Here is a 26,126-nt window from a genome sequence, read left to right on the forward strand (position 1 = left end):
GGTTGCTGATGAAATGCAGATTTCCCACCCGCTGAGCCACACTTTTCAGGGCTGGGGCCTGGGAGGGTACAGCACTTCAGATTCTCCCAGGTGGTTCTTAAACTCTGGAGGCTTTGAAAACCTCTGATTTAAGGGTGGAAAGAACTCAGGGCATTGAGGTTTGGGGGACTGGCTCTTCTCCAGCGTTTCGCAAAGTATGGTCCCCAGAAAACATGAGAACTTGTGAAAGATACAAGTTCCCAGGCTCCAGCCCAGACCTATGGAATCAGAAACACTGGCAATGGGGCCCGGCGTTCCGTGTTTAACCAACCCTCCAGGGGATTCTGGGGATGCAAGTGGTTGTGAGAACCCTGGGTGATACCACCCCTTTTCTTAAAGTACTGCTCCCACAAGAAAGAAGTCAGCGGGTTTCTGTTTCAGTGAAGTCTCCTTTTCTCCCCAGCTCACAGTTTGTTTTTTCAACCATAACCAGTATTTTCCTACTTTTATTCTAATCAAAAATAAAAAGCTTTAAAAATCATTCAGCAACCATAGAAGCAGGAAGGAGTCACTGAGAAAGTGAGCAAAGGTCGAGGAACACAGATAGCTGGTTTCTCACCTGGAATTTGCCTCTGATTGATGATAAGCCTTTTCGTAAATGACATCGTTGTTCTGTGCCTCCTTTTTTTCCATCTATAAAAAAGGCCTAGGGCTTCCCTGGTGGCGCAGCGGTTGAGAGTCCGCCTGCCGATGCAGGGGACGCGGGTTCGTGCCCCAGTCCGGGAAGATCCCACATGCCGCGGAGCGGCTGGGCCCGTGAGCCATGGCCGCTGGGCCTGCATGTCCGGAGCCTGTGCTCCGCAATGGGAGCGGCCACAGCGGTGAGAGGCCCGCGTACCGCAAAAAAAAAAAAAAAAAGCATATGGGGTTCAGCAGGTGTACCCCAGATCTACACAGTGGGCACACAGTAGGTCCCAATAGACGGCTGCTGAATGAATGAACTCATAGCCTCATCTTTCCCGAGCCGAGCACTGGAGACAGGAAGGCAGCTCTGTAATGGTCCCCTCTGGGACTTTTTCCCCTCAGCCCTCTTTCTAGAGTTACTAGGTATCGGGGGTGGGGGGTGGGAAATCTCCCCCTTCAACCCTCTTGAGTTCTTGTGGTTGGTCTAATAATAAAATTGTCACAAGACAGATGAACAGGAGAAAAAAAGAAACAAATTTTAATACGTGTGCACAGAGGTCTCATAGAAATGGGACCTAAGAAGTGGCCAAAGCAGGCAGCTTTTATACTTGTTAGACAAAGAGACAATAAATGTGTGAGGAATTGACAGCACAAAGAAGCTTAGGCTTTGGAAAATGAATTAGTAAAGCGTGTAAACAGAGTTTGGTTTGAGCTTGGGGCAGTAAATTAAAGGAGTCACAGGATTTGTTGGTGCAGCTTCTCGGCCCAGAATTCCCCAGCTCTGATGATAAGGGTGTCCTTCTACTTCCAGATGCTGGGAGGGCACCTTTCACCTGAGGGATTTATTTCCTGCTTTCAGGGAGGCAGAGAGAAGTTTCAGTGTTCTTAAGTAACTTTAATTCAAACTAACCAATATGCCATTGAGGCACATTTTGGGGCAGCACTCCCTGGATCCCATCGTAGGACAAGTGACATCCGGAAAGCGGGACTCCAGCAATGATCTCTGTTTTCAAGTGACCCTGGACTAGCACATCTTAGATGTCTGTGGAGACACAGGGACCACGGGACACACACAGACCTCACAGGGCAGGTGCTCCTGAATTCCCATTGGCTCTTAGATGTTTTACAAAGTCTCGTTGTTGTTGTTATGCTTTGGGTCTTTGTCTTTTGCATTTCAACAGAGATAAGAGCATCCTTCTCTAAATCTCCCAGCCCATCTTCATCTTGGAGCTAATGAAGCGAATCAGTCATTCCCAGTTGCTAGGCAATTGGAATGTTTCTTTGACATTTTTTTTTTAATTCAGAAATTATAGGGAGGGCCCAGGCATTTCACTGGACTAGCTTGTAGCTCTGCCTATTTGGTATTAAAATGGAAGGGCAACCGTTGCAAAACAGCTTTTCTTTTCTTCCTTTAACGTTCTAATTTTGTTTCTTGAAAGTGTGACAGGGCTGCCTACCAGAATCCCTTTCCGTAGTTTCTCTCCTCAGTTGCTTCCTGACTCTGAGCCTAGGTCCCTGGACCCATGGGGACAGGATGATGAGTAAGACATGATTCTTTTTTTTTGCGGTACGCGGGCCTCTCACTGTTGTGGCCTCTCCCGTTGCGGAGCACAGGCTCCGGACGCGCAGGCTCGGCGGCCATCGCTCACAGGCCCAGCCGCTCCGTGGCATGTGAGATCCTCCCGGACCGGGGCACGAACCCGTTTCCCCTGCATCGGCAGGCGGACTCTCAACCACTGCGCCACCAGGGAAGCCCAAGACATGATTCTTGACCTCTTGGAGTTCAGTGCATCCATGGGGAAGATACTCGTTAAATAGACCATTGCAACACAATCTAGAAAAGCAGAGGAGGGAAGCTGAACCTGGCCAGGTAGAGGCAAATAAACCCAGTCTCTAGGAGGAGGAGAAGCCAGAGCCCAGTGGAAAGGGAGGGGAATTATCTCAGGGGGAGAGGAAGGGATTCCTGGGAGAAGAACCACCCTGTGCAAAGGCCTGGAGGGGTGAAACTGCACCCTTGTTCCAGTTGGTTTGAGTCCAAGTTCTTCACGGAAGGGTTGGCAGCACAGGAAAATAAAATGTAGTTAGTTTCCCCTTCCTGTCTGTGGTAGGAAACACCCCTGCTGGGCTTCTCCTTGCCCCTCCATGGGCCAGGAATGGTCCTCTACACAGTGGGGAGTCTCCAGGTGAGAAGGAAGAGTTGGGTTGCCCCATCTGAGGTATGGATCCTGGCTCACCCTCCCCCCGCTGGAGATGCCAAATCCAGCCCGAGGGCGGCCGCGGGGACCCACATCTTGCCAGAATTTAGGATGCTGACAGTCATGGCACTCTGATTCGCAAGTGAGCGTGACAGGCTTTGGGAAAGGCTCTGATGATCCCAAGATCGTGGGCTGTCACATGGATCCCAGTGCCTGCAGCTGCAGATAGAGTCATCAACCTTCCAGGAAAGGGACGACCAGGCTCCTCAGGTTTCACTTAAACTGGATGAGTCAACCTTCAAAGAACCAGAAAAGAGGAGGAAACAAGTGTGAACTGTAGGCATGCAAATTCCCAGCTATAAACAAGGAACAGAAAGGTTGGTTGGGAAAAGCACTGTTTTTAGCAAAGAAAATAGAAATGAAGAGGTCTTTAAAAACATAATAATTCAATCATATTCATTAATCCCTCTGAGGGCCAGGTATTTTGCTAGGAGCTGGGGATAAAAGGATGAGTATGATTTGGCTGTGATCCAGGGGGATTCTCAGTAGCTAAGACTGATATGTAAATAAAAAGTTGTAATACTGCGTATCAAAGGATCTACTAGGGAGATTTTTTTTTTAAGTGTGATAGGAGCATAGAAGATGGAGTAATTAACTCCTGCGGACTGGGAAGAGAGGAGGTGACACTTAATGCAGAGGCGTTGGGGGTAGGGGAGAACCACTTCTTTTTTTTTCAATTGAACCACATATAATTGCCAATGTCAACCCTGTTTGACATAAGAAAGGTCAATTTCATATGGTTTAACCTAACAGAGCAGGAATAGGATAGAGGTTTCATCCCGTCCACTGACAATGATCTAATGACAGTAACTGCCTAGAAACTGTGTTAAGAATGATCCTGAGGATTCCAGGCTAATGGGAAAGGACACTATTGAAATTGATGAATGGTTTCTCCTGGTTAAGGAATGGATGGATAGTGGTATAATTTGAACATAGTTGCCATCCTTAAATTCTAAGGAGGTTTATAAAGCAAAGGCACGGAAGTCTGAGAAATACAGGACGTCGTGATGGTTATAGACAGTTCATGGTTGTTGGAGTGTCTATGTTGGGGGGCAGATCAAAGACTCAGTTTGGGAGACTCATTAGAAAGCTCAGTCCATGCTATATCACAAAATGCCTCTTTAAAAAAATATATTGGAGTATAGTTGATTTACAATGTTGTATTACTTTCTGCTGTATCGCAAAGTGATTCAGTTGTACATATACATATATCCACTCTTTTTTAGATTCTTTTCCCATATAGGTTATCACAGAGTGCCTTGAATGACCTTGTAAACACTCCTCATACTGCTGCTTGTACCCTATTATCTAATTGACTGACTTTTTTAAACAAACACACATTACTGACCCCCACCCGAAAAACACAGGGAGGTTACAGTGTTCTTCTCTGCCGCTTTGGTTTTGTTTAATTCAAAGCTTTCTTGTAAGAAAAGGTCACAAAGTACTAACAGAACATACAATAAGTACTTTGCAAATTAAATTGGAGGATGTTTTCAGGTAAAATAAAAACCAAGTCCTGTGACAGTATGGATTTTGTTTTACAAAGGTCAAAATCATTGCATAAAGACTTTTTTTTGCTACAAAGAGGACATCCAAAGTTATTTCAGTCTATTTTCTCAGAATCCACAGCATAAGAAAATTAGGAAAGCATCATTATGCACTTCCAGGATTTAGTTTTCTAGAGAGAATCTGTGTTGTGTCCCAGTGGGATTCACTAAATTACAGAGCATAGCATTGAACATTGACCCTAAGGTTTTTAACCGCACAATACTGAAGTGCCTTTCTGGATATGTTTTTGCTACAGTTATATTTTTCTTTGGAAACCTAGGCACCCCAAGAAACTTCAGATCTCGTTTTTAAAGTGGTTTTTAACCAGGGAGCTTTCTCACGATCCGCCTGCCTGGGTCCCCTTCTCCCTAGAAGATTCTGATCTGGTAGCTTCCTGTATATCCTATAGAAATATTAGTTTCTTCTAAGATTTCTAGCACTGAGCACAAGCTTACAGGCAGCCCCTGCAAAATCAGGAGCTTCCCTGATAAAGCAGAATAGAGGCTAGGACAAGTCTTTTCTCGGAGGTATCCTGCCTCCTGTGGGTTGATTTTGGACCCTGTGCCCCACGATCTGGGTGTGTTTAGTTTGTTCTTAATCCCCGTACTATGCCAGTTTCCTGCCAGAACTGGAAAAACCTACTGAATAGAAATTAGAACATGTGAAGTCTCATCTTACATGTTGCAATAAATTATATTTAAATCAAGTAGAAAGAAGAAAGAGCTATCAGTTTAGCAAAGGTTGATCGTGACTCAAGCCCATCCAGACTCTCAATATATTGACTATCAGAGAGGGTTAGTTAATTTCACTCTTCTATCCAGGCTTTTGTGGGAGGAGGAGGAAGAGGGGGGCTCTTCTCCAGCTATAAGCATGGCATAGCAGGTTAAATGTGAGAACGATTGGGGGGGATCCCTTCAGATAGAACTTCTGTCCATGGGCTACTTCTCCTTGTCAAAGATGGGAGGGAATTGGCCGGCCTCGTGTTGTGGGAAGGGTGAGGTGCCTTAGGGATTTTAACAGTCTTTGTTTTGCCTGGACGTAATGTACAGAATCTAGAGAAACACAGGGAACGCAGGGTGGAATTTGAGGAAACCTTTTTAGTCCTCCTCGTGTGACTCCTCTATTTTGGCTCAATACCTGAAGGATGATAGTCCTGGAGACCCCCTTTGGAACTGCATCTGGTTTTGAAGTTCAGAAAAGATTCCTGTCTCTTAATGCTATTGTATGGCAGCCCCTCTCTATTTGGCAAACCTCCCTCTCACTCTAGAGGTTCTAACTCCCTTTTGTTGACATTGGGAAAGATACCAAAGGATTGCAGAACCCCTCCCAAGGGCAGGTCTCCAAGGATATAGGTGAGTTGACTGGAAGTCAGGGCTATTTCTCCCAGGAGATTGCTTCACAGCGGCTGTGATGACAGGAGAAAGCAGAAACAAATGGAGGTGGCTGACCTTGCCCAGCCAGGGAAGGGAACAGAAACCACAGGAGCCCATTTCCATCATCAGTAACACGCTTACAAGTCCTCAAAGGTCTCTCTCATTCTTCTCAAACTCTTTGAGTTTGAGCTTCGCGGAAGCAGGAGAACAGAACTGATACCCTGAAGATTCCCTAACCTGGTCATCTTTGGAGTGGGTATTATTCACAAGATGTCATAGATTGAGGAGCTATCTCAGGATTCCACCACTCTTCCCTGCTATAAAACTCCATTTTGCAAGGATAAGCCCGAGACCCTTTGCTTTAAATCAGGGAGAGGAGTGTCGTCACTACAGTGCAGCCATGGTCCGCAGGCTTAGGAAGCAGCCTCTCCTGCTGGAAGGCAGAGAGCTTTAGGGAAGAAACTGGAAACGCAGAAGCCAAAAGTGGTCTCACCCGAGTCCAGTATGGGTCCAGGGTGGGTCCCAGGGATGGCCAAGTTGCTTTTATTTTTTCCCTGCCTTACTTCTGTTCTTCCTCTGAAGAACTGATTCAGAAAAACTAAAATGGGGGAGAGGAAAAGTTTTCTTTAAACATATCGATGCATGCGCTTACCATTTATTCAGTGATTATTACATGCCAGCCCCTGTGTTGGGCACCTCTCCAGTAACACGATTCATAACCCTTCCTGGTGATAGGTATATTCACCCCCATTTTCCAGATGGGAATCCCGAGGCACAGAGAGGTTCAGTGACTTATCAAGATCACACAGCTAAGTAATATCTGAGTCAAGCTTGTTGTCCAGTTCTCTGTGATATTTCTAAAGCTCCCTTTTGATTATGCCATGCTGCCTGCATTCCTGATCTGAAATCAGACCCCACCACCCAAACCCCATGTGAAAAAGAATGACATGTGCGTGGTGGGCTGGGCGGGTGGGCTCCTACCAATCCCCTTTGGCCAAGGCAGGGGGCTTCCCTGGGTGTCCCCATCCTGCGCTCGGGCGTGTGGCTGTGTTTTCATTTCTCTGCCTTTCTCGTTTGCATTGCCATATGATCTCCCAGGTGTAGTGTGCCTGTCCCCCAACCAGATGCCATCTCTCTCTCTCTCTTCCGTAGGCACCGTGCTGTTGTGCCAGGCAAACCAGGAGGGATCTTCCATGTACAGTGCCCCCAGTTCACTTGTATATACCTCCGCAAGTAAGCCCGCTCTCGTGGCTCTTTTTGTTTTGTGACATAAGTCTGAGTCCAATCACCTTCCCTGCCATGTAAGTTCTCTCCCACTCCCTCTGCACCACCCTCCCTTGTTGCTCTCTGTGAGGTGAAGCTGACTCTCATAAGCATGTCTCTGGTTTTCCCTGTTGCCTTAGCATCTAACCCCTCTGCTCATGTCTGAATCCTCACTTCCCAGCTGTCCCAGCCATTCGTCGTTAGACCTTTGTCAGGATTGGGGCCAAAGGATGGGACATGGGGCTTTGGGTTGGGGGCAGGGGGATGGGAGGGGAGGGATATAGTTCATTGCCTTCCTTCTATCACAGCTTTGCAAATCAATACGAAAATAATTGAAGTAAAATATGCAGGCCATCCAAGTGACACCCTACCCTAGCAAAAGGTGCTTGGTTGGTGATCTCGGGCACAGTTTTCTCATTGTGGGAAATATTACTAGCCCGTGGCCAGTGACTTGTTTGCAAGGCTGTATTATCCTTTGCGATTCATCTAAGGAGGAAGAAATAAAAGAAAAATGTGGTTCTCCCCCATTTAACTGGGGGGGGTGGATAATATTAAAAAAAAGCACTTTAATAGATATAGCCATGAATTGCTAGGGGGAGGAGACCAGAAATAAATATGGAACAGAGATCACAGTGTTGGCACGGAAAAAAATCAAGGATTTCTCTGCCTGGGATGGATCCTCTGGAGTGGAGAATGCCCCACCCCCACCCCAGTTCCCAGAGCAGGTTGCAGAATTACAAGTTCTAGCTGAGTCCACCGTGGTTCTCCAGCTGGTTTGCCCCGCCTCAAAGTCCCCTGGCACAGCCGAGACCTTACCCTCTATTTCATACAGTGCGTCTACACCCTGGAGAACCCCCATAACTGCCAAATGGGTCCTCATTGGGATTGGTGATCAAAAGTGAGCCCGGGGGCCAGAGGGAAGGTGGGCTGCTTCTGAGATCAGCTAGAGGAGCGGGCAGGTGGAGAGCAGAGGCAACAGCCTCAGGGCAATTAAGAGGATGAGAGACAAGAGGGGACTCTTCACCACGTACCAAGATCTAGCATCTCAATTCCCAAGACTGAGACAAATCAGACTCTTCGCTGCGGGGGCAAAGGTTAGAAGCAGTCACAGGGAAGCCAAAAACATCATGGTTATGAGAAACCCGAGGGTCTCTGAAGTCATCAGGTCATGGGCGTAGCCAGTTGTTTCTCCCAAGCAAAGTATAATCTTCAGCAGAAGCTTTGACATTCCTTAAATGCAAGGTATTTTTCCGTGTCCCCAAGACGCCAAAATCTAACCATACTGGCGAGAAATGGTTCTTTCTGAATTTATGAATGTTGTCCCATTTGGGCCAGTGTAAATTATTTGCATGTGTCTCCTAGAACTAGAAAGCTACCGCACATTTTCACAGGCTTAACCTTGTTTAATCCTCAAAATCTGCACCAGGTAGGTATTATAATGTTTGCTTTACAGCTGAGGAAATGGAGGGCAATGAGAAGTGGACTGATTCACCCAGGATCACACAGCCAGGATATGGTAGATTTGTTTTTTGAACTTGGTGAGATTAATCAACTTTTGTCTGCTTTTCTGGCTCTATTTGACTCTAAATCTCATCATCTTTCCATTGTAAATACCTGTCCCTCCTTCTCCATAAATGTTATTTTCCGTAGGAGAGAGGGTGACCCAAGCTCACCATAGTCCCAGAGGATTATTTGGGGTTTTCTCTGACATTGTTGTCCTACAGAACTGTATAGAATGAACTGTGTTATATCTGCACAGTTCAGTACACATGCTCGTGGGACCGAGGCACAGAATTTTTAATTTAATTTTACTTAATGTTACTCCAATTAGCCACCTGGGGCTGGTGGCCGCCATCTTGGACAGAGTGGCTCTCTATGATTATATGCTGTTTGTATATTTCACTTTTCTTTATAGAAGTGAACAAAACAAATTAACTCCAAGAAAGGGCTAGCTTGGATTGGTATAGCTATTGTAAAGTGACTTGGGGAAAATGTGTCATAAATGTCAAGCATGGAAATATGTCACAAATTCTCCAAGTTAAAATAGGTAGAGCATACAGAGAAAATAAAATCACCTAAAGCAGGGATCAGCAACCCACAGCCCAAAGGCCAAATCCAGCCCCCAGCCTGCTTTTGTAACACTGGTGAGCTAAGAATGGCTTCTCAGATTTTTGAAAGGATTAAAAAACAAAACAAAGACAAAAAATAATATGTGACAGACGTAGATGGCCCATAAGAGCCTAAAATACTGACATTCTGGCTCTTTACAGAAAAAGTGTGCTGATCTCTGATTTAAAAGGTCCATTTTATTATTACAAACCCAAAAGGGCAATATCATATCACTCTTTATAATTAGACTTCTCTTCTTGAGTTTCAAAGTTAAAATTTATAATAATTATAGAAACTGTGTCGTGTGTCCAACACCCTTCATTTTGAGATTGCACGATCCATCATAGTACCTATACAGTTTTCATCCTGTTATTTTCACTTATTATCATGTCATATGTACTTTATGAAAATATGTTAATGGCCTCATAATAACCTATTGTTTAATGATATTATATTTTAATCTATCCACCCACTGCGTTGTTGGGTACTTAGGTTGATAGCAATTTTTCAAAAATATTCAGGAAAATAGATGTCCTTGTATACACTTTGTATATAATAGTTTTAAGGAAAACGAGTAAATAGCTAATCGTACTACCCCATACCAAAGCAAAACAAAAGCTAGTTTCTTGCAATAAGGATCTTCGCTTGTCAATTCCTGTTGTCAATTCAGATTGACAAGCTCAATTGGTATTTTGTACTGACAGCCGACCCTGAGACCCCTCTGGCTCCACTTGGGTTCCCAGGGGTGTGAGATCGGTTCCATCTTGAGGCAATGGTGCTGAGTGTAAAGATGATCCATCCCTACCTAAGACACATCGCTAAGGTTTCCTTTCTGCTCTAGTTCTCAGGGTCAGCAATGCCTTTTGGAACTAGACCCTGTCTGCAGTTAGCTGGCTTCTTTGGAACACTCATATTTTCTCTTCCAGATTAAGGTGTATATCTTAGTACAAAGTCACACCGTACTGTCTATAAATAATTCAGCCAGAAAGTAAAGGTTCATTTTTACACGCACACACACACACACAATCTGGGGACCAACATACGGTCACCTAAGATTCTTTTCCTTTCTCCAGGTCTGATATACACAGGGCTGAGAGCCACGTGCCTTGTCTTGGAAGTCTGAATGGCATGGCCTCTTTTTCTCTAAGAATCCAGCCTTCTTCCTCAAAGCTGAGGCTCCCTTACGTCTCAGCAATTTTTTTAGGCTACCCCAGTGTTTCAGGTTGAAAATGCATGTGTTTCTCATTTTTATCTAACAGTCGCGCTCCAGAAGCCAGGTGTGTGTAAATTACACATTTGTCAATGGGATACTATGTGTTTACGGACTTTCAGGATTAATCCTGAGTTTGTGCTTTTTTCCATGGATCTTTAACTGGCCTTGGATGTTTTTGACTTAAATTGCCCCTCTGCCCAGCAGAATAGCTAATCATCTGTAAATAACACCCTTAAGTGCAGTAGGAGAGATGGTTTTTAAAGGAACCCTGCTGAATTAGTCTGTAATGAAAATAATTCCTACTGAAGTTAACTGTTTTTTAAGATGCATTTTTGCATAATGGGTTTTTCCCCCTTTAAGTGAATCATCCTCATAACATGATCCAGAACATGAAAGTATTAAGAGAAAGATTTTCACTCAGAGCTCAATAGCAATACAACCGAATCCCATAGATTTTTCCCATCACATTCCCACTGAGTCCAGTATTTCCTCCTTTTCCCCAAGCTTTACCCTCATGTGAAACCCCAGTTCAAGTTGTATCCCAGAATATCCTCTTACATGTCCTAATAAACCACTTCCATCCATAGTGTATCAGATTTAAATGAAGTCTGATCAAAACTCTGGAGAATTAGGCGAGATCACCTTGGACCAAAAAATTTAATATTAATATTTTGTCTAAAAAATATTAACCTTTAATCAACTAAGTTAAACTAATTAAATTATTTTATCAATTTTCAAATAACTGTAATTAATTAATTAACATTGTGCTTTGCTTTGAGTAGCAAACAATGTAGCCCCTCAACAGAGATGTTTGGTGAAAGTGGGGTCAGGGCTGGAGACCTGCTCAGTGCCCACTCCTTCCTAGGGCCAGGGGTCTGGAGGCTCCTTCTGTCAGGGGAAGGGCACCAGCTATATCATTGTCTGCACTGTTTGCATATATCAAGTGGTTGCTTATATCAAAAAGGCTTCAGGCTGAGAGTTCATTAGTCTTTTCCAGATAATCCAAAGTAATGGCAAATTTAGATAAATGTAAATTTGAGTAGATGTATTAAATATTAACAAAATCAAATATACTGACAGCAGATTACTTCTCTGTTAAACAATTATACACTTGAGAAAAATTTGAGATAGTTCATATATAACAAATCTGATCCAAGAAAATGCCTGAATCTGAAATCGTGGTAGTGTTCAACTAACTGAAAACCCTCCCTGCAAATCAAGCACTAACGTTTGTGAGTAGGGAATTCTTCCCTCTTCTAAAGTTCCTCAGGTTATTATTCGACAGATCTTGGGAGCTCTTAAATTTATTTTCTTTTGGTTTAGTGCATCTTCAGGCATCCTTAAACCTGACCTTAAAAAAAAAAACAGCTTAAGGCAGAAATAGGAAGGTAAAGAGCATATCACCTTTCTTCACCTTTCTTCCAAACTAAGAGATTACCTCCATTTTACTTAGTTAAAATATCAAGAGGTAAATCATTGGTTCCATGAATGGGAACACCCACTTCCAATTTGGATTAGCAAAGCCAGCTCTCACCGATACTTATTTCCATATGGAGTAGTGTCCAGAAATAGGTAAATGCTACCAGCTTTATTTTGTTGTCTTTACAGTTTAATGAATAGATTTTAAATTACAAAAATAGCACGTACTCACTGTAATGAGGGAAGCAGACAAATACACACACATACACACACACACATCTGTATGGAATAATGTAGTACTATCCCCCAACTTATCCGCAGACACACGCCTTTCAAGTAATCCATATTGACTCCCTGGTAAGTATCTTTTCACATTTTGTCCATAACAATGCAGGGAAGGACATACACACATGAAATGCGGGGTGTGAGCAGTTTGTTTTTATACAGAGGGGAGCAGTAGCTTCCATGTTATATGCACGTTACACATGTTGATCACATTTTGTTTCACTTAATAACACATTTTCACTATCTCCTATTAAGCCTTTTTGATAATTTCATGCTCTTCCATGGTGTGGATGGTCCAGAGTTCATGCAACCATCTCTGTCCACAGACATTCAAACTCCTTCTTTTTCAGCCTCTCCCTAAAGGCTGCAACAAACATCGTTACATACACTCCGACATACCCGTGTTCCAAATGCCACATCGAGGTTCCCAAACACAGGATTGTCAGCCCCTCCCACATTCCTGCCAGCACCTGCATAGTTTGCTCTTTTTTAATTTTGCAAACCGGGTGGGTGAAAAATAGCATCTCTAGTTGCCTTTGCCTTTCATTTAGTGAGGAATATCATCTTTCACATAGTTAATTTTCATTTGGATGTTACCTCTTGTGGATTTCCAATACACATCTGCCTGTTTCTCTTCCAAGTTTTTCTCATTTTATTTTTTAATTCACATCGAGAGGAAATTATTCTTGAGGGACATTATCTATGAATACCATAGATGTTACAAACATAATTCCTGTGTTGGCCATTTAATTCTGCTTCCATTCCACTCTACATTTTTAATAGTATAGGTAAATGTATCTGTCCTTCCTTTTGTTACCAGCTTTAGACATAATTTTAAATGACAGAATCCCTGCCAGGAGAAGTTTTATTTAGCACCATATAGTTTTCTCGGCCGCCGTAACAAAATACCATAGGTTGGGCAGCTGAAACAACAGAAATTTATTTCTCGTGGTTCTGGAGACTGGAAGTCTGAGATCAGCGTGCCAGCATGGTCAGTTCTGATGAGAACTTTCTTCCTGGCTCATAGATGGTTGCCTCACATGGCAGAGACAGCAAGCTTTCAGGTATCTCTTCTTATAAGAACACTAATCCCTTCATGAGGGCCCCACCCTCAAGACCTCATCTAAACTTAATCACTTCCCAAAGGCCCCCATCTTCAAATACCATCACAATGGGAGTTAGGGCATCATCTTGTGAATTTGGGGGAGACACAATCCAGTCCATAGCAAGTCCCTTGACACACAGGTGCCACTTTTATTTGTCAAGGGCCAGAAAAACATTTTCCAACAGAAATTTCTATATGGTCCCGTATGCTTATCCATGCAAACACGTGTATTTTCACACACTTCCATGGAAGCCATGGCTGAATTTTTAGATCCATGTAAGGACAAATCGTAAATTAAAAGGAAGATGACTGTTAATTCCCCCTGGATATTTTCACCCCTTACTACAGAAAAAAAAAAAAAAAAAATCTGATATCCCAGGGAAATGCTCAAGAACCTAAATGTTATCAAAATGCAAAAGCATCTTCTCCTTAATTAACTTTTATGAAACTCAAGGGTAAGTGTAGTGGCAAAGTTTTAATTGATGTATTGATTGCAGATTTTATGGAAGTAATTGTGTGGAATTCATAAAACAATGATTTAAGTGGCAGAAACATACATAAATCAGGCCTGCCCTGTTCTACTTTTAGGTAATTGATAGAATTTCCATTGCTTTCTGTAATTAAAGTAACAGCCTAAATTAATTGATGGCTTCCTCTTTCTTCTGCCCAACACAGGAAATGTCAGTAGGTGGAGTTCAGTTAATAGAAGGTGCAGGAACAGGTCATTGTGTTACTGATACATTGATGTAAAGAACTGTGCCCTTTTTTGTCTTTCTTCTGGTAACTCAAACTTCATGGTGGCCTCCAAGAAGCTTTTTCTAATATTTTCCGGAGGAATCGCTTAAAAGAATAATAATCAGCTCTGGGGCAAGGCAAGTGAGGCGCTCACTTCAGACAAAATTTAAAGAGGCACCAGAAAATTCAGTCATCAAGATAGATAACATTTTGACGCAATACAGTAATTCCCCTACACACAAACCTTCAAGTTTCAAACTTTCGAAGATGCAGACGTGCGTTCGCATGTCCAGTTACGTAACTTAGTTCATGTGTCTGGCGTACATTGTCACATGCGTGCATCCTCTACAAGTGGTTGCGCTTTTGTGTACTTTACTGTACAGTACTGTGTAGTGTACGGTAGTACAGTATCTTTATTTCAAGCCCAGGATGTCTGGAAGCAAGAGTAAAAGCAATGCTATATAGCCAATTGTGTGAATTGGGTATCTAGGTTAATTTTGTTGGACTTACGAACAAATTGGACTTACAAACTTGCCCTCAGAACAGAACCCATTTGTATGTAGGGGACTTACTGTATTTTTTTAAAAAATGGAAATGAATGGAAAAAGATCCATGATCAACAAAATATCAAAATTTTCCATCAAAATGAATATTATTCATTTTTCTTTTGCTGTAGGATCCAATATGGCTCAGCCCAGCACTTCTTTATTTAAATTTTGAGAGTCTGTTCATCATGGATTTTTTAATAATCATTTTAACTTTTAAAAAAAATTGCATTAAAATATGATTTATCCTAATCCTGGGGGTTTTGGTGCCCTCTCCCCCTTACATTTTATGCCCAAGGTGAGGCCTAGTTCCAGCCCTGAAATAATAAAAAAATTAAATAATCATAATGATAATAATAAGCAATGGTTTCTGAGCACTTACTATACGTTAAGCATTCTGCTAAGCCCTTCCCATGAATGTTCTCACTTAATCCTCACAAGAAAACTATGAAATAGGCATTATTATTATCATGCCCCCTTTTCACATGAGGAAATTTAGTCTTCAAGGGATTGAAGAACTGGCCACGGTCACTCAGCTGGATCAACTTTGAACCAGCCTAACTGAATCCCGAGCCTTCCATCTTTACTAGTCTCTAAACGTACACACCGGAAGCTCCTTGCACTGCTCCTGGAAAAGTCTGAGCAGAGAGAGGTCAGGTGGACCCTCTAGGCAGCTGTCCAGTCTCTGCATTCAAGTCCCAACGTTGTGCTTACTCCTTTCCATCCCAAGATCTCTGGAGAGCCCTTTTTCCCCCTGTCTGATCTGTCTGGCCAGGGGGTTGGCACAGCTGTTCTTTGAAAAGCCAGATAGTCAATATTTCCAGTCCTATGTCCCACCTGGTCTCCACTGCAGCTACTCAACTCTGTCCTTACAGCTTGGAAGTAGCCACAGACAATACATAAATGAATAGGTGTGACTGGACTTCCCCTAACAGTTTATTTACACAAACAGTCTTTGTGCCAGATTTGTTTACCAACCCCTTTGTCAGGCCATTATTCTCCTTTAAAGGGCAAGACACAGGTCAGCTGGCTACCTGGGGTTGGAGGTGAAAGGAGACTTCTTTTTATGTGCAGTGTGGTGTACCTTTTGCATTTTGTGCCATTTTATCATATTTTAAAACAAATAATGTCAGGTAGGGCACATAAAGAGGATACCCTTTTCCTGGTCCATAGTAGAGTAAGATACATGCATAAATTCAGTCTAGATACAATGGATTGACTTAGCTTTGCTCTCAAAATAAACAACAAAGAAACACAACTGGATTTGGAGCCATGATTTTGGAGCTGCTGGACTTCTCTATGACCTGCCCTAGTTTCCCTGGGATAAATGGTGCAACTCTGTCCAGGTACCCAGGATCCCTCAACTTCTGCCTGGGCTCCTACTGTTTCCTCCCACACACTTCCAACAAGGCTGGTCCCAGAGGTCCTCCGGACTGCATCCTTCTAATCAGAGATCAGTGGCCGGCTTCTCCCACGTCTATGGCTCAGCATTGTGGTGTCAACATACCTAAGTCCCCTTATCATCATCTCTGAAATAATTCCTTCCAGTCTTTAGTCATTCTATCAGTCCTTTGATGGGGGGAGGGGGGTGAAAATGCATGACTTCATTCAACCAATCTTTATCAAGTTCTTTCTATGCCAGGCACCATTCTACACACTGCAATACCCCGTGAACCATACATCCACAAGTCAGCATCTGCAGCACCCACATTCTTGTGGGCAAGACAGAAAATAGACGGATACATAGTGCTGAGATTTCAGAATTGCAAACACAGTACTCAGGGGTAGTTGGGAGGCTGCACCCAACAGGAGACTTACCCACTGTCAACACTGCCTTCTGAATACCTCTTGGAAGGTGAACTAAGTATCACTGCTTTCACCATCATTTGGCTCTAGAAACACACTTGGCTACTGAAATCCTATTTCCCTCATTGAGCCCACGGATGGAGAGATTGTGAGGCACCTACTGTGTGCCAGGCTCTGCCTGTTGCCTCGATCATAGCACATGCCTGACTTAACGATCAGTGATTGTCCACAGTTGGACACAGCCGTCGAGCTACCCCTACTGAGGGATGGACTCCAGGAACCATTCTTTCTGCAGTCCTGAAGCACCATCTCTTTGCTTTGCTTCCTCTGCCCTGTTTTCTGATGGCCCAGCACATCTCTAACTTATTAACAGGTGGTTTTAAGAGTTTTTTTTACTAGCTCTTATGTTAACTTAGTTATTCCATATGGACACCAGTTTTCAGAACAGGTTCAGTTGTATTTTCAGTACTTGCCTCTACCTCCCCCACCCGCCCCCGAGCTGATTAGCTCCTTTACCAACATCTGTGGTTACTCTGCCTGACTCACAGTCACAGACCACTTCGTTTACTGTTGTGTTCTTCCTTCCCTCCTTCCTCCCTCCCTCCCTCCCTCCCTCCCTGCTTGCTTTCTTCCTTCCTTCCTATCTTTCTTTCTCTCCCTTTCTTTCTTTCTACCAACTTCAGGAAAATTCTTAAAAAGCAGTAGTTGAACACCCTCAGTTGTTCACAGGGAAGACTCCGCAGAGAAGAAGCCACAATTCAGGCAGCTGCTCTCCCAGCACTTTGGTTATTAATCTCCATGCAGAAGGGGGACTTTTGTCTTTTTCAGGTGGGGGTCTTGTGGCTGCAAAAGGCTGCCAATTGCAAAAACTACCATCCCGTGGTGTGCCCCCAAACATCTTATTCGTCTTGATATTTCTTGCACAGAAATACATGTGACAGATAAGGAGTCACTGGAGAATGGTTTGCTTTGTGTCAAACAGATATTAAAACAATAAACTACGTTGCCCTGGGATCCTGGCGCGTGCACAGCCAGAGAACGAGGCCGAGATGAGATGTTTTTGAAAGGCAGTGAGGCAGTTGTTCTGGGGGAATTCCCTGGAAACCCCAAGTCCTGTGACAGCATTGACAGAAAGTACTTTTTCTTAAGAGGATCCACACAAGGCCTGGTGCAGCGCCCACATTCAACTCCTCGACCATGACCATGCTCACCTTCCCCCAGCCCTCGGCAGAGGCCAGAGGGAAATTCTTCAATGGGTGAAAAGCTTATTTGAAGAATTTCTTGTTTAAGTATTCATCTGCACTGTATTTGCTATCTCAAACTAATGTGGCTTTGTTTGTTTTTTACTAATATTTGTTTTTCACTTTTTTTAAAACTTTTATTTTTTATTAAAGTATAGTTGATTTACAATATTTTAGGTGTACAGCAGAGTGATTTAGTTATATACATATAAACATATAATTATATATTCTTTTTAAGATTCAGTTATATATATAATATATAGAATATATGTATTCTTTTCAGATTCACTTATATATTATATATAATATATATAAAATATGTATTATTTTTCAGATTCAGTTATATATATAATATATATATAGATTCCTTTTCAGATTCTTTTCCATTATAGGTTATTACAAGATATTGAATATAGTTCCCTGTGCTATACAGTAGGTTCTTGTTGGTTATCTGTTTTATACATAGTAGTGTGTATCTGTTAATCTCAAACTCCTAATTTATCCCTCCCCTACCCCCTTTCCCCTTTGGTAACCATAGGTTTGTTTTCTATGTCTGTGAGTCTATTTCTGCTTTGTAAATAAGTTCATTTGCATCATTTTTTTAGATTCCCCATAGAAGTGATATCATATGATATTTGTCTTTCTCTAATGTGGATTTAAAATGGAAAAAAAAAATCCTCTTCTGAGTTCAGAGCTCTGAACATGAAATTTGCAGGGGCCAAAGATAAGATCCTGTTTGATTCCTGGAAGATAAGGGGGTGCAGGTGTATGTGTTTAGGGAACCTGGCTTTGTAAATGGAGCCAAGCCCTGTCAAAGTCTGCACAGCTGGGACTGAGCAGCTTAGTACAGGGGTCCTCAACCCCTGGGCCGCGGATCAGTACCGGTCCTTGGCCTGCTAGGAACTGGGCCACACAGCAGACGGTAGGCAGCAAGCGAGCGAAGCTTCATCTGCCGTTCCCCATCGCTTGTGCTACCCCCGAACCATCTCCACCCCTGCCCCCGCCACTGATCCGTGGAAAAATTGTCTTCCACCAAACTGGTCCCTCGTGCCAAAAAGGCTGGGGACCACTGGCTTAGCAGGGAAGTAAGAACCACCAATGACACTCATATAATTCAAGCCCTGAAGCGGGGGCGCTTGGTGTTTCTTGCATAGAAACGTGTCCAACCACAGAGGTGGCCCCTACTTCCCTTGCCTTATTTCTCTTCAAAAGCAAATCTCCCTGTGCAGTGCAAAGATGCATGAAAGGAGGCTGAGCTTACCTCCCACCGGAGGGGAAGGAGCCTGGTATAGTTCATGTAAACACAATCATTTAAACACTTAACTTCACTAAGAACTCCAAAAACACCACTGTCTTAAATCATGTGTTCATTCGCGTGAAAGTACTGACATTCCAAGAGCTATTTTATCGCTACTGGGGAACTCGGTTGTGGGGGGAGTGTTAACAGAAGGCCATTTTCAGGACTAAATAACACACCACCTATTTTAGATCCATCTCCTTGGGTTTGGTTTGCATGCCCTGTAGGCTCTTGACACCTGATTGCCTTTTGTGTAACAAACAAACATACAAGAGCCCCCTCTATGGGCACACCTGCCCAAGGATATATATCATCCCCACCCTTGGTCATTGCTATAGGGATCTAAGAAACATTTCCCAAAGATCTTTTTTTGTCAGCAAATCTTAGTCCTCAGTATTAGTTTTGCAAAATTCTCCTGAAGCAATAAAAAATTTGTAGGAGAAGAGCTGGATTCAGGCAGAGCTGGGTCCTAATCGTCATGGTACACTCGCAGTGTGACCTTGGCCAAGTCTTTTTGCCATGAACGTCTTCATGAATACCTGCTTACCTGTGAGCATTAAATGAAATCCTTGTGTGAAAAGACTTTCAGGCTGCTTGAGGCATTGCAGCTCCTCAAACAAATGGCTCTTCTTTCCTTTTCTTTCTTAGAAGCCATCTTCTCCAGGCACTTTTGAAAGTTCACCAAAAAAGCTGGTTTGGAAGGTTTATGTTAGTCTAGTGCCTGGACAGCTGGACCATTTCTGAATGGTCTCCTTCAGTCTGTTCTATGTGGGTGTTTGGGGAGGGCTCCAGCTGGGATATCAGGGAGGTGATCCCAGGGTCCAGATAGCACCTGTCCTCCAGGTTTGCTCGGGGTGTTGCTCAAAAGATCAGGACTGTTTTCAAGTCTGGAAGCTGGCTCTCAAGATCAGATGGGCCTCAACACAAACCGACCAGCTCTACCCACAATAATGGCTGGAAGTGAAATGAACGATGCTTTTGCATTGCATCCCTATCCCATGAGCCACGGCCAACCCCCTCCGGGGGTCTCATGTTCATGAAGCCCCAGCAGCCCTAGAGAACCATGGGAAATCCAGCCCAGCATAGGGAAGCTCATTTATCTCACTTGCCCTCCTTCCTACCTGGAGAGGCAATTCACGGAGCTTGCTGTTTCAGCCAGCTGTTAGATGGATTGTGAATCATTTAACAATTGAAACTTTACTGTGTGTATGCACTCGATAAAGTAATTATTTATATAAATTATTAGCCTTTTTTTTTTCCCTCCAAGGCTGCCCGAAAAAAGCTACATTGACACCGGTACAGGTTTTTGTCAAAGGAATAGATGATGGTAAATTGCTTTGTCCAAATTACAACAGATCTCAGCATCTCACAGCTTTGTTTGTCTCCTATGTTCCTTCAAAGGACAGAAAGCACTTTTGCAAATGCCCTCTGAGGTCCTGCTGAGTTAAACACTCCGAGATGGAGATTCATTCTCCTTTTGCTGAATGAACTGTTACAAAGATCCTGCCCGCAGGGGTAATGTCAATACCTGTGAGTAGACAGATCACAAATAGGTCTTTTGCACAGAAAAAGCCTATCACTGCTCATTTCAGCAGCCCTGGCACTTCCCACATGTCTGTTGGATTAAATGGACCATTTGTAACCTGGGAGAAAAGAGACAACCGCTAAGTTCAGGAGCTAAGCAGGAATCACGTGGCAATCAGATAAAAACCGAGGCTGCTGTCCTCATTCAAAATCCCAAAGACTTAAGCGATCAAAGAATAGTCATGTGTGTGAGCATTGTGTGGGAGGTTTGTTGTGGCTTTTTGAATTTGTTAAGTTCAGAAACATGTCTGCTTTGGGAAAACCAATCTCACTGCTCAGGGTACATCCCTGTGTCTGCATTGCATTTTTAATTTTTTTTTACCTAGATGACTCATTTCTTTCCAGGGAAGAGTCTATTTCCAACCAAGTTGTGAGTCAAGTGATATTTGATAACAGTATTAACCAATAGATTGTACACAGAAGAAAGTGCAACATTCCCAAATATCCCGAAAGTTTCTATTCGCATCTGCCAAATCTTGGAGAAAATTTCTAGTTGAGTTTAGTCATAAGGAGCTCATTATTTTGACGGTAATTCGGTTTGTGTATATAACACCACACTGTTATAACCCAGATCCCCACCGCTGGGAGAGCCCATCTTCCCCCACATTTGGGGATTGTATACAGCCCCCCCGATGCCAGCTCACATCCAGATGTGGAGATCAACCCCAGTGGAGAAGGAAAACAGCTTGCCTTGGACTCTCATCAGGAACATGAATCAGGAGTGATCCCCATGGCTTGTATCCAATTAGCAGAGAAGGAGCAAAGCCCTTCCAGGTGTCTTGAAATCCCAGAACATAAATATAGAATGGAAGAAACGGCACCCGCCCCCCTCCCCTACCCCTTGGCCCCCAACAAGGTCTCAGGGAGGCATGTCAACAGATTGCCCTGCAAATTAACTCTGCCCATGATGAATCGGGGCTGGTTCTCTTGGATGTGATATGGATAGAGGGAGGTGATGGAGCAGCCTGTCCAGACACTAGTAGGGAAGTACAAATTGAGAGCCTCTAAGCAGCGTGGAGAGAGTGGATGTAGAAAGATTTTGCTCAAAGATGACATGGTATGCTTTCGTTCTAGCTGTCTTGTGTAATAGATAAGATGACAGGTCTAGTGTCAGGCTGCCTGGGTTCAGATCATTGGAGAGCTTCTGAGCTGCTCTCTGTCTTCATTTCCCCACCAGGAAAGTGAAGATCAAAATAAGAACTGGTTCGTGTGGTTTGTGAAGAGATTGTGAGTTCATCTGTGGGTTAGTGACTAGCAGCTGGTTCATCAATACAGTAGCATCTCCTCCATCTGATAATGGACTACAAGAAGATGGAATTATGCCAACTGTAATCATGACTTTGCTTGGATTATTTCAGTTATCACAGCCTGAACTTTTAGACAAGTGAGGTCCAGAGTCACTCACCACTAACGTCTTCATTAAAGTTTCTCTTAAAATAGGCATCCTTTATAAGCAGCACCTTAGCAACTCTCACAGGTTCAAGAACTGTCAATCATCTTTCCTCTGTAACGGACCTACTATATGGCATCCTCAGTTTATCTGATGATATAATGAATAAACATTTCAGCAGTGACCTGGGACCAGGTAATCCTCTGGGTATTGGAGACACAGTATGGACCAAAATGAAGTCCTCAGGACACCCCAAAAGAGAGATAGATAACGAAGTTGCGATCAGATGAGGTGGTAGAAATAAGATGGTAAGTGAAGGGGAAAAAAAGGAGTGGTGTGATGGTGACAGTGGCCGTGTTGGGAAGTGTGGGGTGAAACTGAGAGGAAAAGCCTTTGAAGGAAGATGTGATGCTGGAACCGAGAATTGAATTAGAGAATCGATGTTTAGAGACTGGACAAAGGCGAGAATGTTTATCACTGAGAAGCAGCAGTCAGAGGAGGCTAGAAGAAAATGAGGCCTTTTAGCCTCATACAGTAAAGAGTTAGGCCAATAAATTCATCTTGGGCAATCAAGCCAGCACAATGTCCCCATCTTTTTTCCTTTCAAAAATGTGCCTCACTCTCCAAGTTCAAGTTCTTGCCAATTCCTTGGATGCGTCCTCATCAGACCTATAACAGCCTAGAAACTTCTGGCTAATTTGGATTTGACTAAAACTTTTGTACCATGACGTTATGTAAAGAGATTCAATTATGGTGCACAATGTTTTGTGAGTAACTACCTCCCATAAAAAGTTAATTAATCAGGGCTGTGTCAATTTCCCTGTGCCATGTCAATTTGCTGCCAGGTAATTAATCACTAATCACCCACCAAGCAGCAGGTGGGGGGAGGGGGGACAATCCACGAGCCATTTATTGTCTTTCCCCAAATAAATGGCACATGCAGCCAGGAAGAAACACATCTTGCCTTTCATAATATTTTTATCGACACTTTCGCAAGTTGTAATAGGCTGCAGCAACAAGCAGCTGCAGTTCAATGGAATATGAATATTAAAGAAACAAATGAGTGGAGATTTATAGGACATTGCGTTTCTGTTATGTCAGTTTTGAGATTAAACCGAGCAAATGAACAGTGAAAAATTACTCTTCCATGTGGAGAATGGTGATTAGACTTGTACATTAATTAGAAATTTTTGTTTTCCTATTCAATGCATTTCAAATGAGGATGTCCTATAAGGAACTGTTTGTCCAAAATGTAGATTTATTCACTTCTAAACAGCAGTATTTAATATCAACATGCATTTTAAAATGAAACAAAAGCCGATCCCAAATGTGCATTTCAGGGATAAACGTATGTGCATATGAGAACCAGAGAGTCCAGCAAATTGAGTGGCCATTTTGGTCTTTTTGTAGATGACTGCATGGATGGAACACTCCTTTTTTACCCCCAGACCTTTAAATGACTAAATTTCAACCAAATTGAAAGCCTTTCCATTTTGAGTTTGACCTAGAACTAAATAAATATGGTCCATCATATTACATTTTCCATTTAATGCCATTTAAAGACAGTGACCTAGTTGTGTATAAATTCTGTGCTACAAACCAATTTTATGTACCTTTCTTTGAGATTTGTCTTGCAAAAATGTGCAAACATTTTTGCCATTTGGAAAAAAATCATCAGGTGTTTTGGGGATTTTTTTTTGGACAGCGCTTGTGAGGTTTATCATACAGTGCTGTGCCTGTGAAATGGAGCCATAGCTGGCTGTTTATTTCACCTCAGTATGTTACCTATTATGCCACGTCCTAATTTATGGTGCAGCTCATGGAACGGGGCTTCCCTCAAGGGGAATCCTGCAGAACCCTGAACCTGCTGTTGAAACCGCGTCTGCACCCCCCGAATTGTGTAAGTGAATATTTCCTACTGTAAATTACCCACGGAACAATTGAACCCCAAAGGAGTATGAACATCTCTGTCTTAAAACATTTCAAGGGTGGGGGAGGGTGGCATTTATGAAGCAAAGGAGAGGAAGAGCAGACAAAGAGAGAGCTCCCCCCCCCACCCCGCCTACCATCCTAACGGCACACCTTTTCAGGGCATCTGGCAACCTCATGCAAATTCAAGCCCGTGCACAAATGCAAAGAATAATTGCCCGTTAAAGCAGTTGTATATTTTTATGGCTTTGATGCAGAATCTGCCCCCCTGTCGGGTTTTGCATCTGCTACTCTTCCATCTCTCCTGGAGCTCTAAAACTTTAATATGCAGTTTATAACCCTCAAGTATTTTCCACTGGTTTTGTGTATCTTCTCTTGGGATTTCAGGTGATCTCATTTGTGTTTATTTTCGAAGGTAAGCACCACATTCGTAAAAGAGACGCGGGGGGGGCGGGGCGTGGGGGCGATCACGTGTTCCTCACCGTAAATACATTGAACGCCGAGCTGGTCGGAGGTGGGAGGTGGAGGCTTTGTCTTGGCGGGGAGAAAGGCAATAAGCAGTTGACACTTTGGTAAGTGGCCCATTTGGCGGGGTTGATACACCCACACATCTTCTGTTTAAAAATGTTGATTTGCCTTGATAGTTGAGCACCTCACAGCACGCCTCTGGTTACATTCCTAAAGTTTCCGTTTCATTGAGTTCATTGGCGGAGGAGAACTCCTTATTGCCGAGAACTGAGATGGCTACTCTGCTAAACTCCTCCCAATATGCTGTGGATATAAATCTAGCCGAAGGTTGGGAGTGGGTGGGCTAAGGAGGTTGATGTGTCAACAAGATGTGCAATTGGTATTTGCTCCAGAAGCTCTTGCCGTGTTTTCTTTGAGAGAAACTCATTTTTAGCTTATGAGTTAAATCCAATTTTCGTTGCAGTGATACCAGATTTTTCACTTTGATTCATGCTGGATCAGGTTTAAGAGGAAACCTTTCCAGTATAATGAACCTATGTTGTTTTTTTTTCCGGTCCCTTGTCTCCCTCATGCCAGGAACTAAGGATTTATTTGGTATCCACAAAGCAGCCTTAATGCTTTCCATTGTTCCCCATTGACGGTCTGTTTACATGCTTATTAACTTGAAGTTCAACTAGGAAAAAAAAAAATCAAACTCCAGCGTTGGCCTTCAGAAATAACTCTAATTTGGTGTCTTTTCTTTCTAACATTGTTCTTTAATTAACAAAGAGGCATTTACAAATATTGGACAGGGTGACAGGTAGATGACTTTTATTAGCATTGATTTACTCCATCTCAGAAGTGGAGAGGACATTGTGAGTTTCCACTTGGCATTTGCATTGGATTTATTAAACATTTATTGCCCACCTCCTGGATCCAAACTCCTGAACTGGGGTATTGATAGAGGAGAGGACATGATAACTCAGCAAAAGAGACGTGTCACACTGAAATATAAGCACATAATTAAGATGTCTTCTTGTTACTGAGCCCAAGTTCGTGTGCACAGTGAGGCCAAACAATACCTACATGTCGGAGTTTGGAGCACAGGAAGGTTTATCGCAGGGACATGCAAGGAGATGCAAGGAGAGGGGTGGCTCAAAAAACCCCACACTCCCCAAATGGTTTCAACAAAGCCAGGGTGAGGGAGGGGCGTGGCTGGTTGTTGCAAACTTCTTGTTGTCAGAATCCTTTGTTCTTGTAGCTGTCTGGCAGGTCAGGTTGGGATGTTCCTGTAACCTTCCAGCAAGACAAATGTTATTCTCTGTTTTGAACTTTTTATCTCTATATGAATGGAAAAGTGTTATACCCTGAAAAGTCAGAGCCTTGAGAATGGGCTGTCCTATTTTGGGCTCTAGACAACATTCTTAAATCGAAGCAAAAGCAATAGAATACGAAGGTTTAAGTGAAAGAAACAGATTTAACATGGAGTCAGACTTATTCTTCCCTATTAACATTCTTTCTACATGGTTCAAGGATAATGCCATTTTGGTTTTGTTTTAATCTATATCTGAATCATCTAAGTATTCGCTTCACATATGCAGTTAACCATGATCAATAAGCCAACACACCTGGTAGGCAAGTAAAAATAAATAAATCAGTTTCTGCCATCCCATATGAGTCTAAAGGAAGCTTGACAAACAGGTGTGGGGGTTTTTTTGCCGTTGAAATTGACCATTTGTTAAGAGAAGAGAGCCACACTGTCCTAAACCAGCCATAGGGGAAAAGGCCTCTAATGGAGATGGGGAGAAACACAGAAGGCACGGCTATAAGTCAGGCGAGTTACGGATTATAACGATTGCTATTTTCCACTGTTCCTTGTGGCACACATGTATTGCATGCAGAGACTGAGACTTGCTGGG

General features: G+C 43.0%; 1 protein-coding gene across 12 annotated transcripts in view; it reads left to right on the forward strand.

Moving 5' to 3' along the window:
• The window catches only part of RBFOX1 (RNA binding fox-1 homolog 1), a gene marked incomplete at both ends in the record, with an annotated part of 1,077,914 nt that overhangs the window by 989,902 nt on the left and 61,886 nt on the right, over positions 1–26,126 (forward strand). For 11 of the 12 annotated variants that reach the window (XR_013831497.1, XM_079944057.1, XM_079944063.1 and 8 more), the window contains one exon: positions 6,992–7,072. The exons of the other annotated variant lie outside the window; for it this stretch is intronic. Coding sequence is in view for 10 of the 11 variants with exons in the window: in XM_079944057.1 (XP_079800183.1) it covers positions 6,992–7,072 (81 nt within the window). The remainder of the gene's footprint in view (positions 1–6,991; positions 7,073–26,126) is intronic. 12 annotated transcript variants of the gene reach the window in all.

The sequence above is a fragment of the Stenella coeruleoalba genome (genome assembly GCF_951394435.1).
Source record: "Stenella coeruleoalba genome assembly, chromosome: 15".
Classification (NCBI taxonomy): domain Eukaryota; kingdom Metazoa; phylum Chordata; class Mammalia; order Artiodactyla; family Delphinidae; genus Stenella; species Stenella coeruleoalba.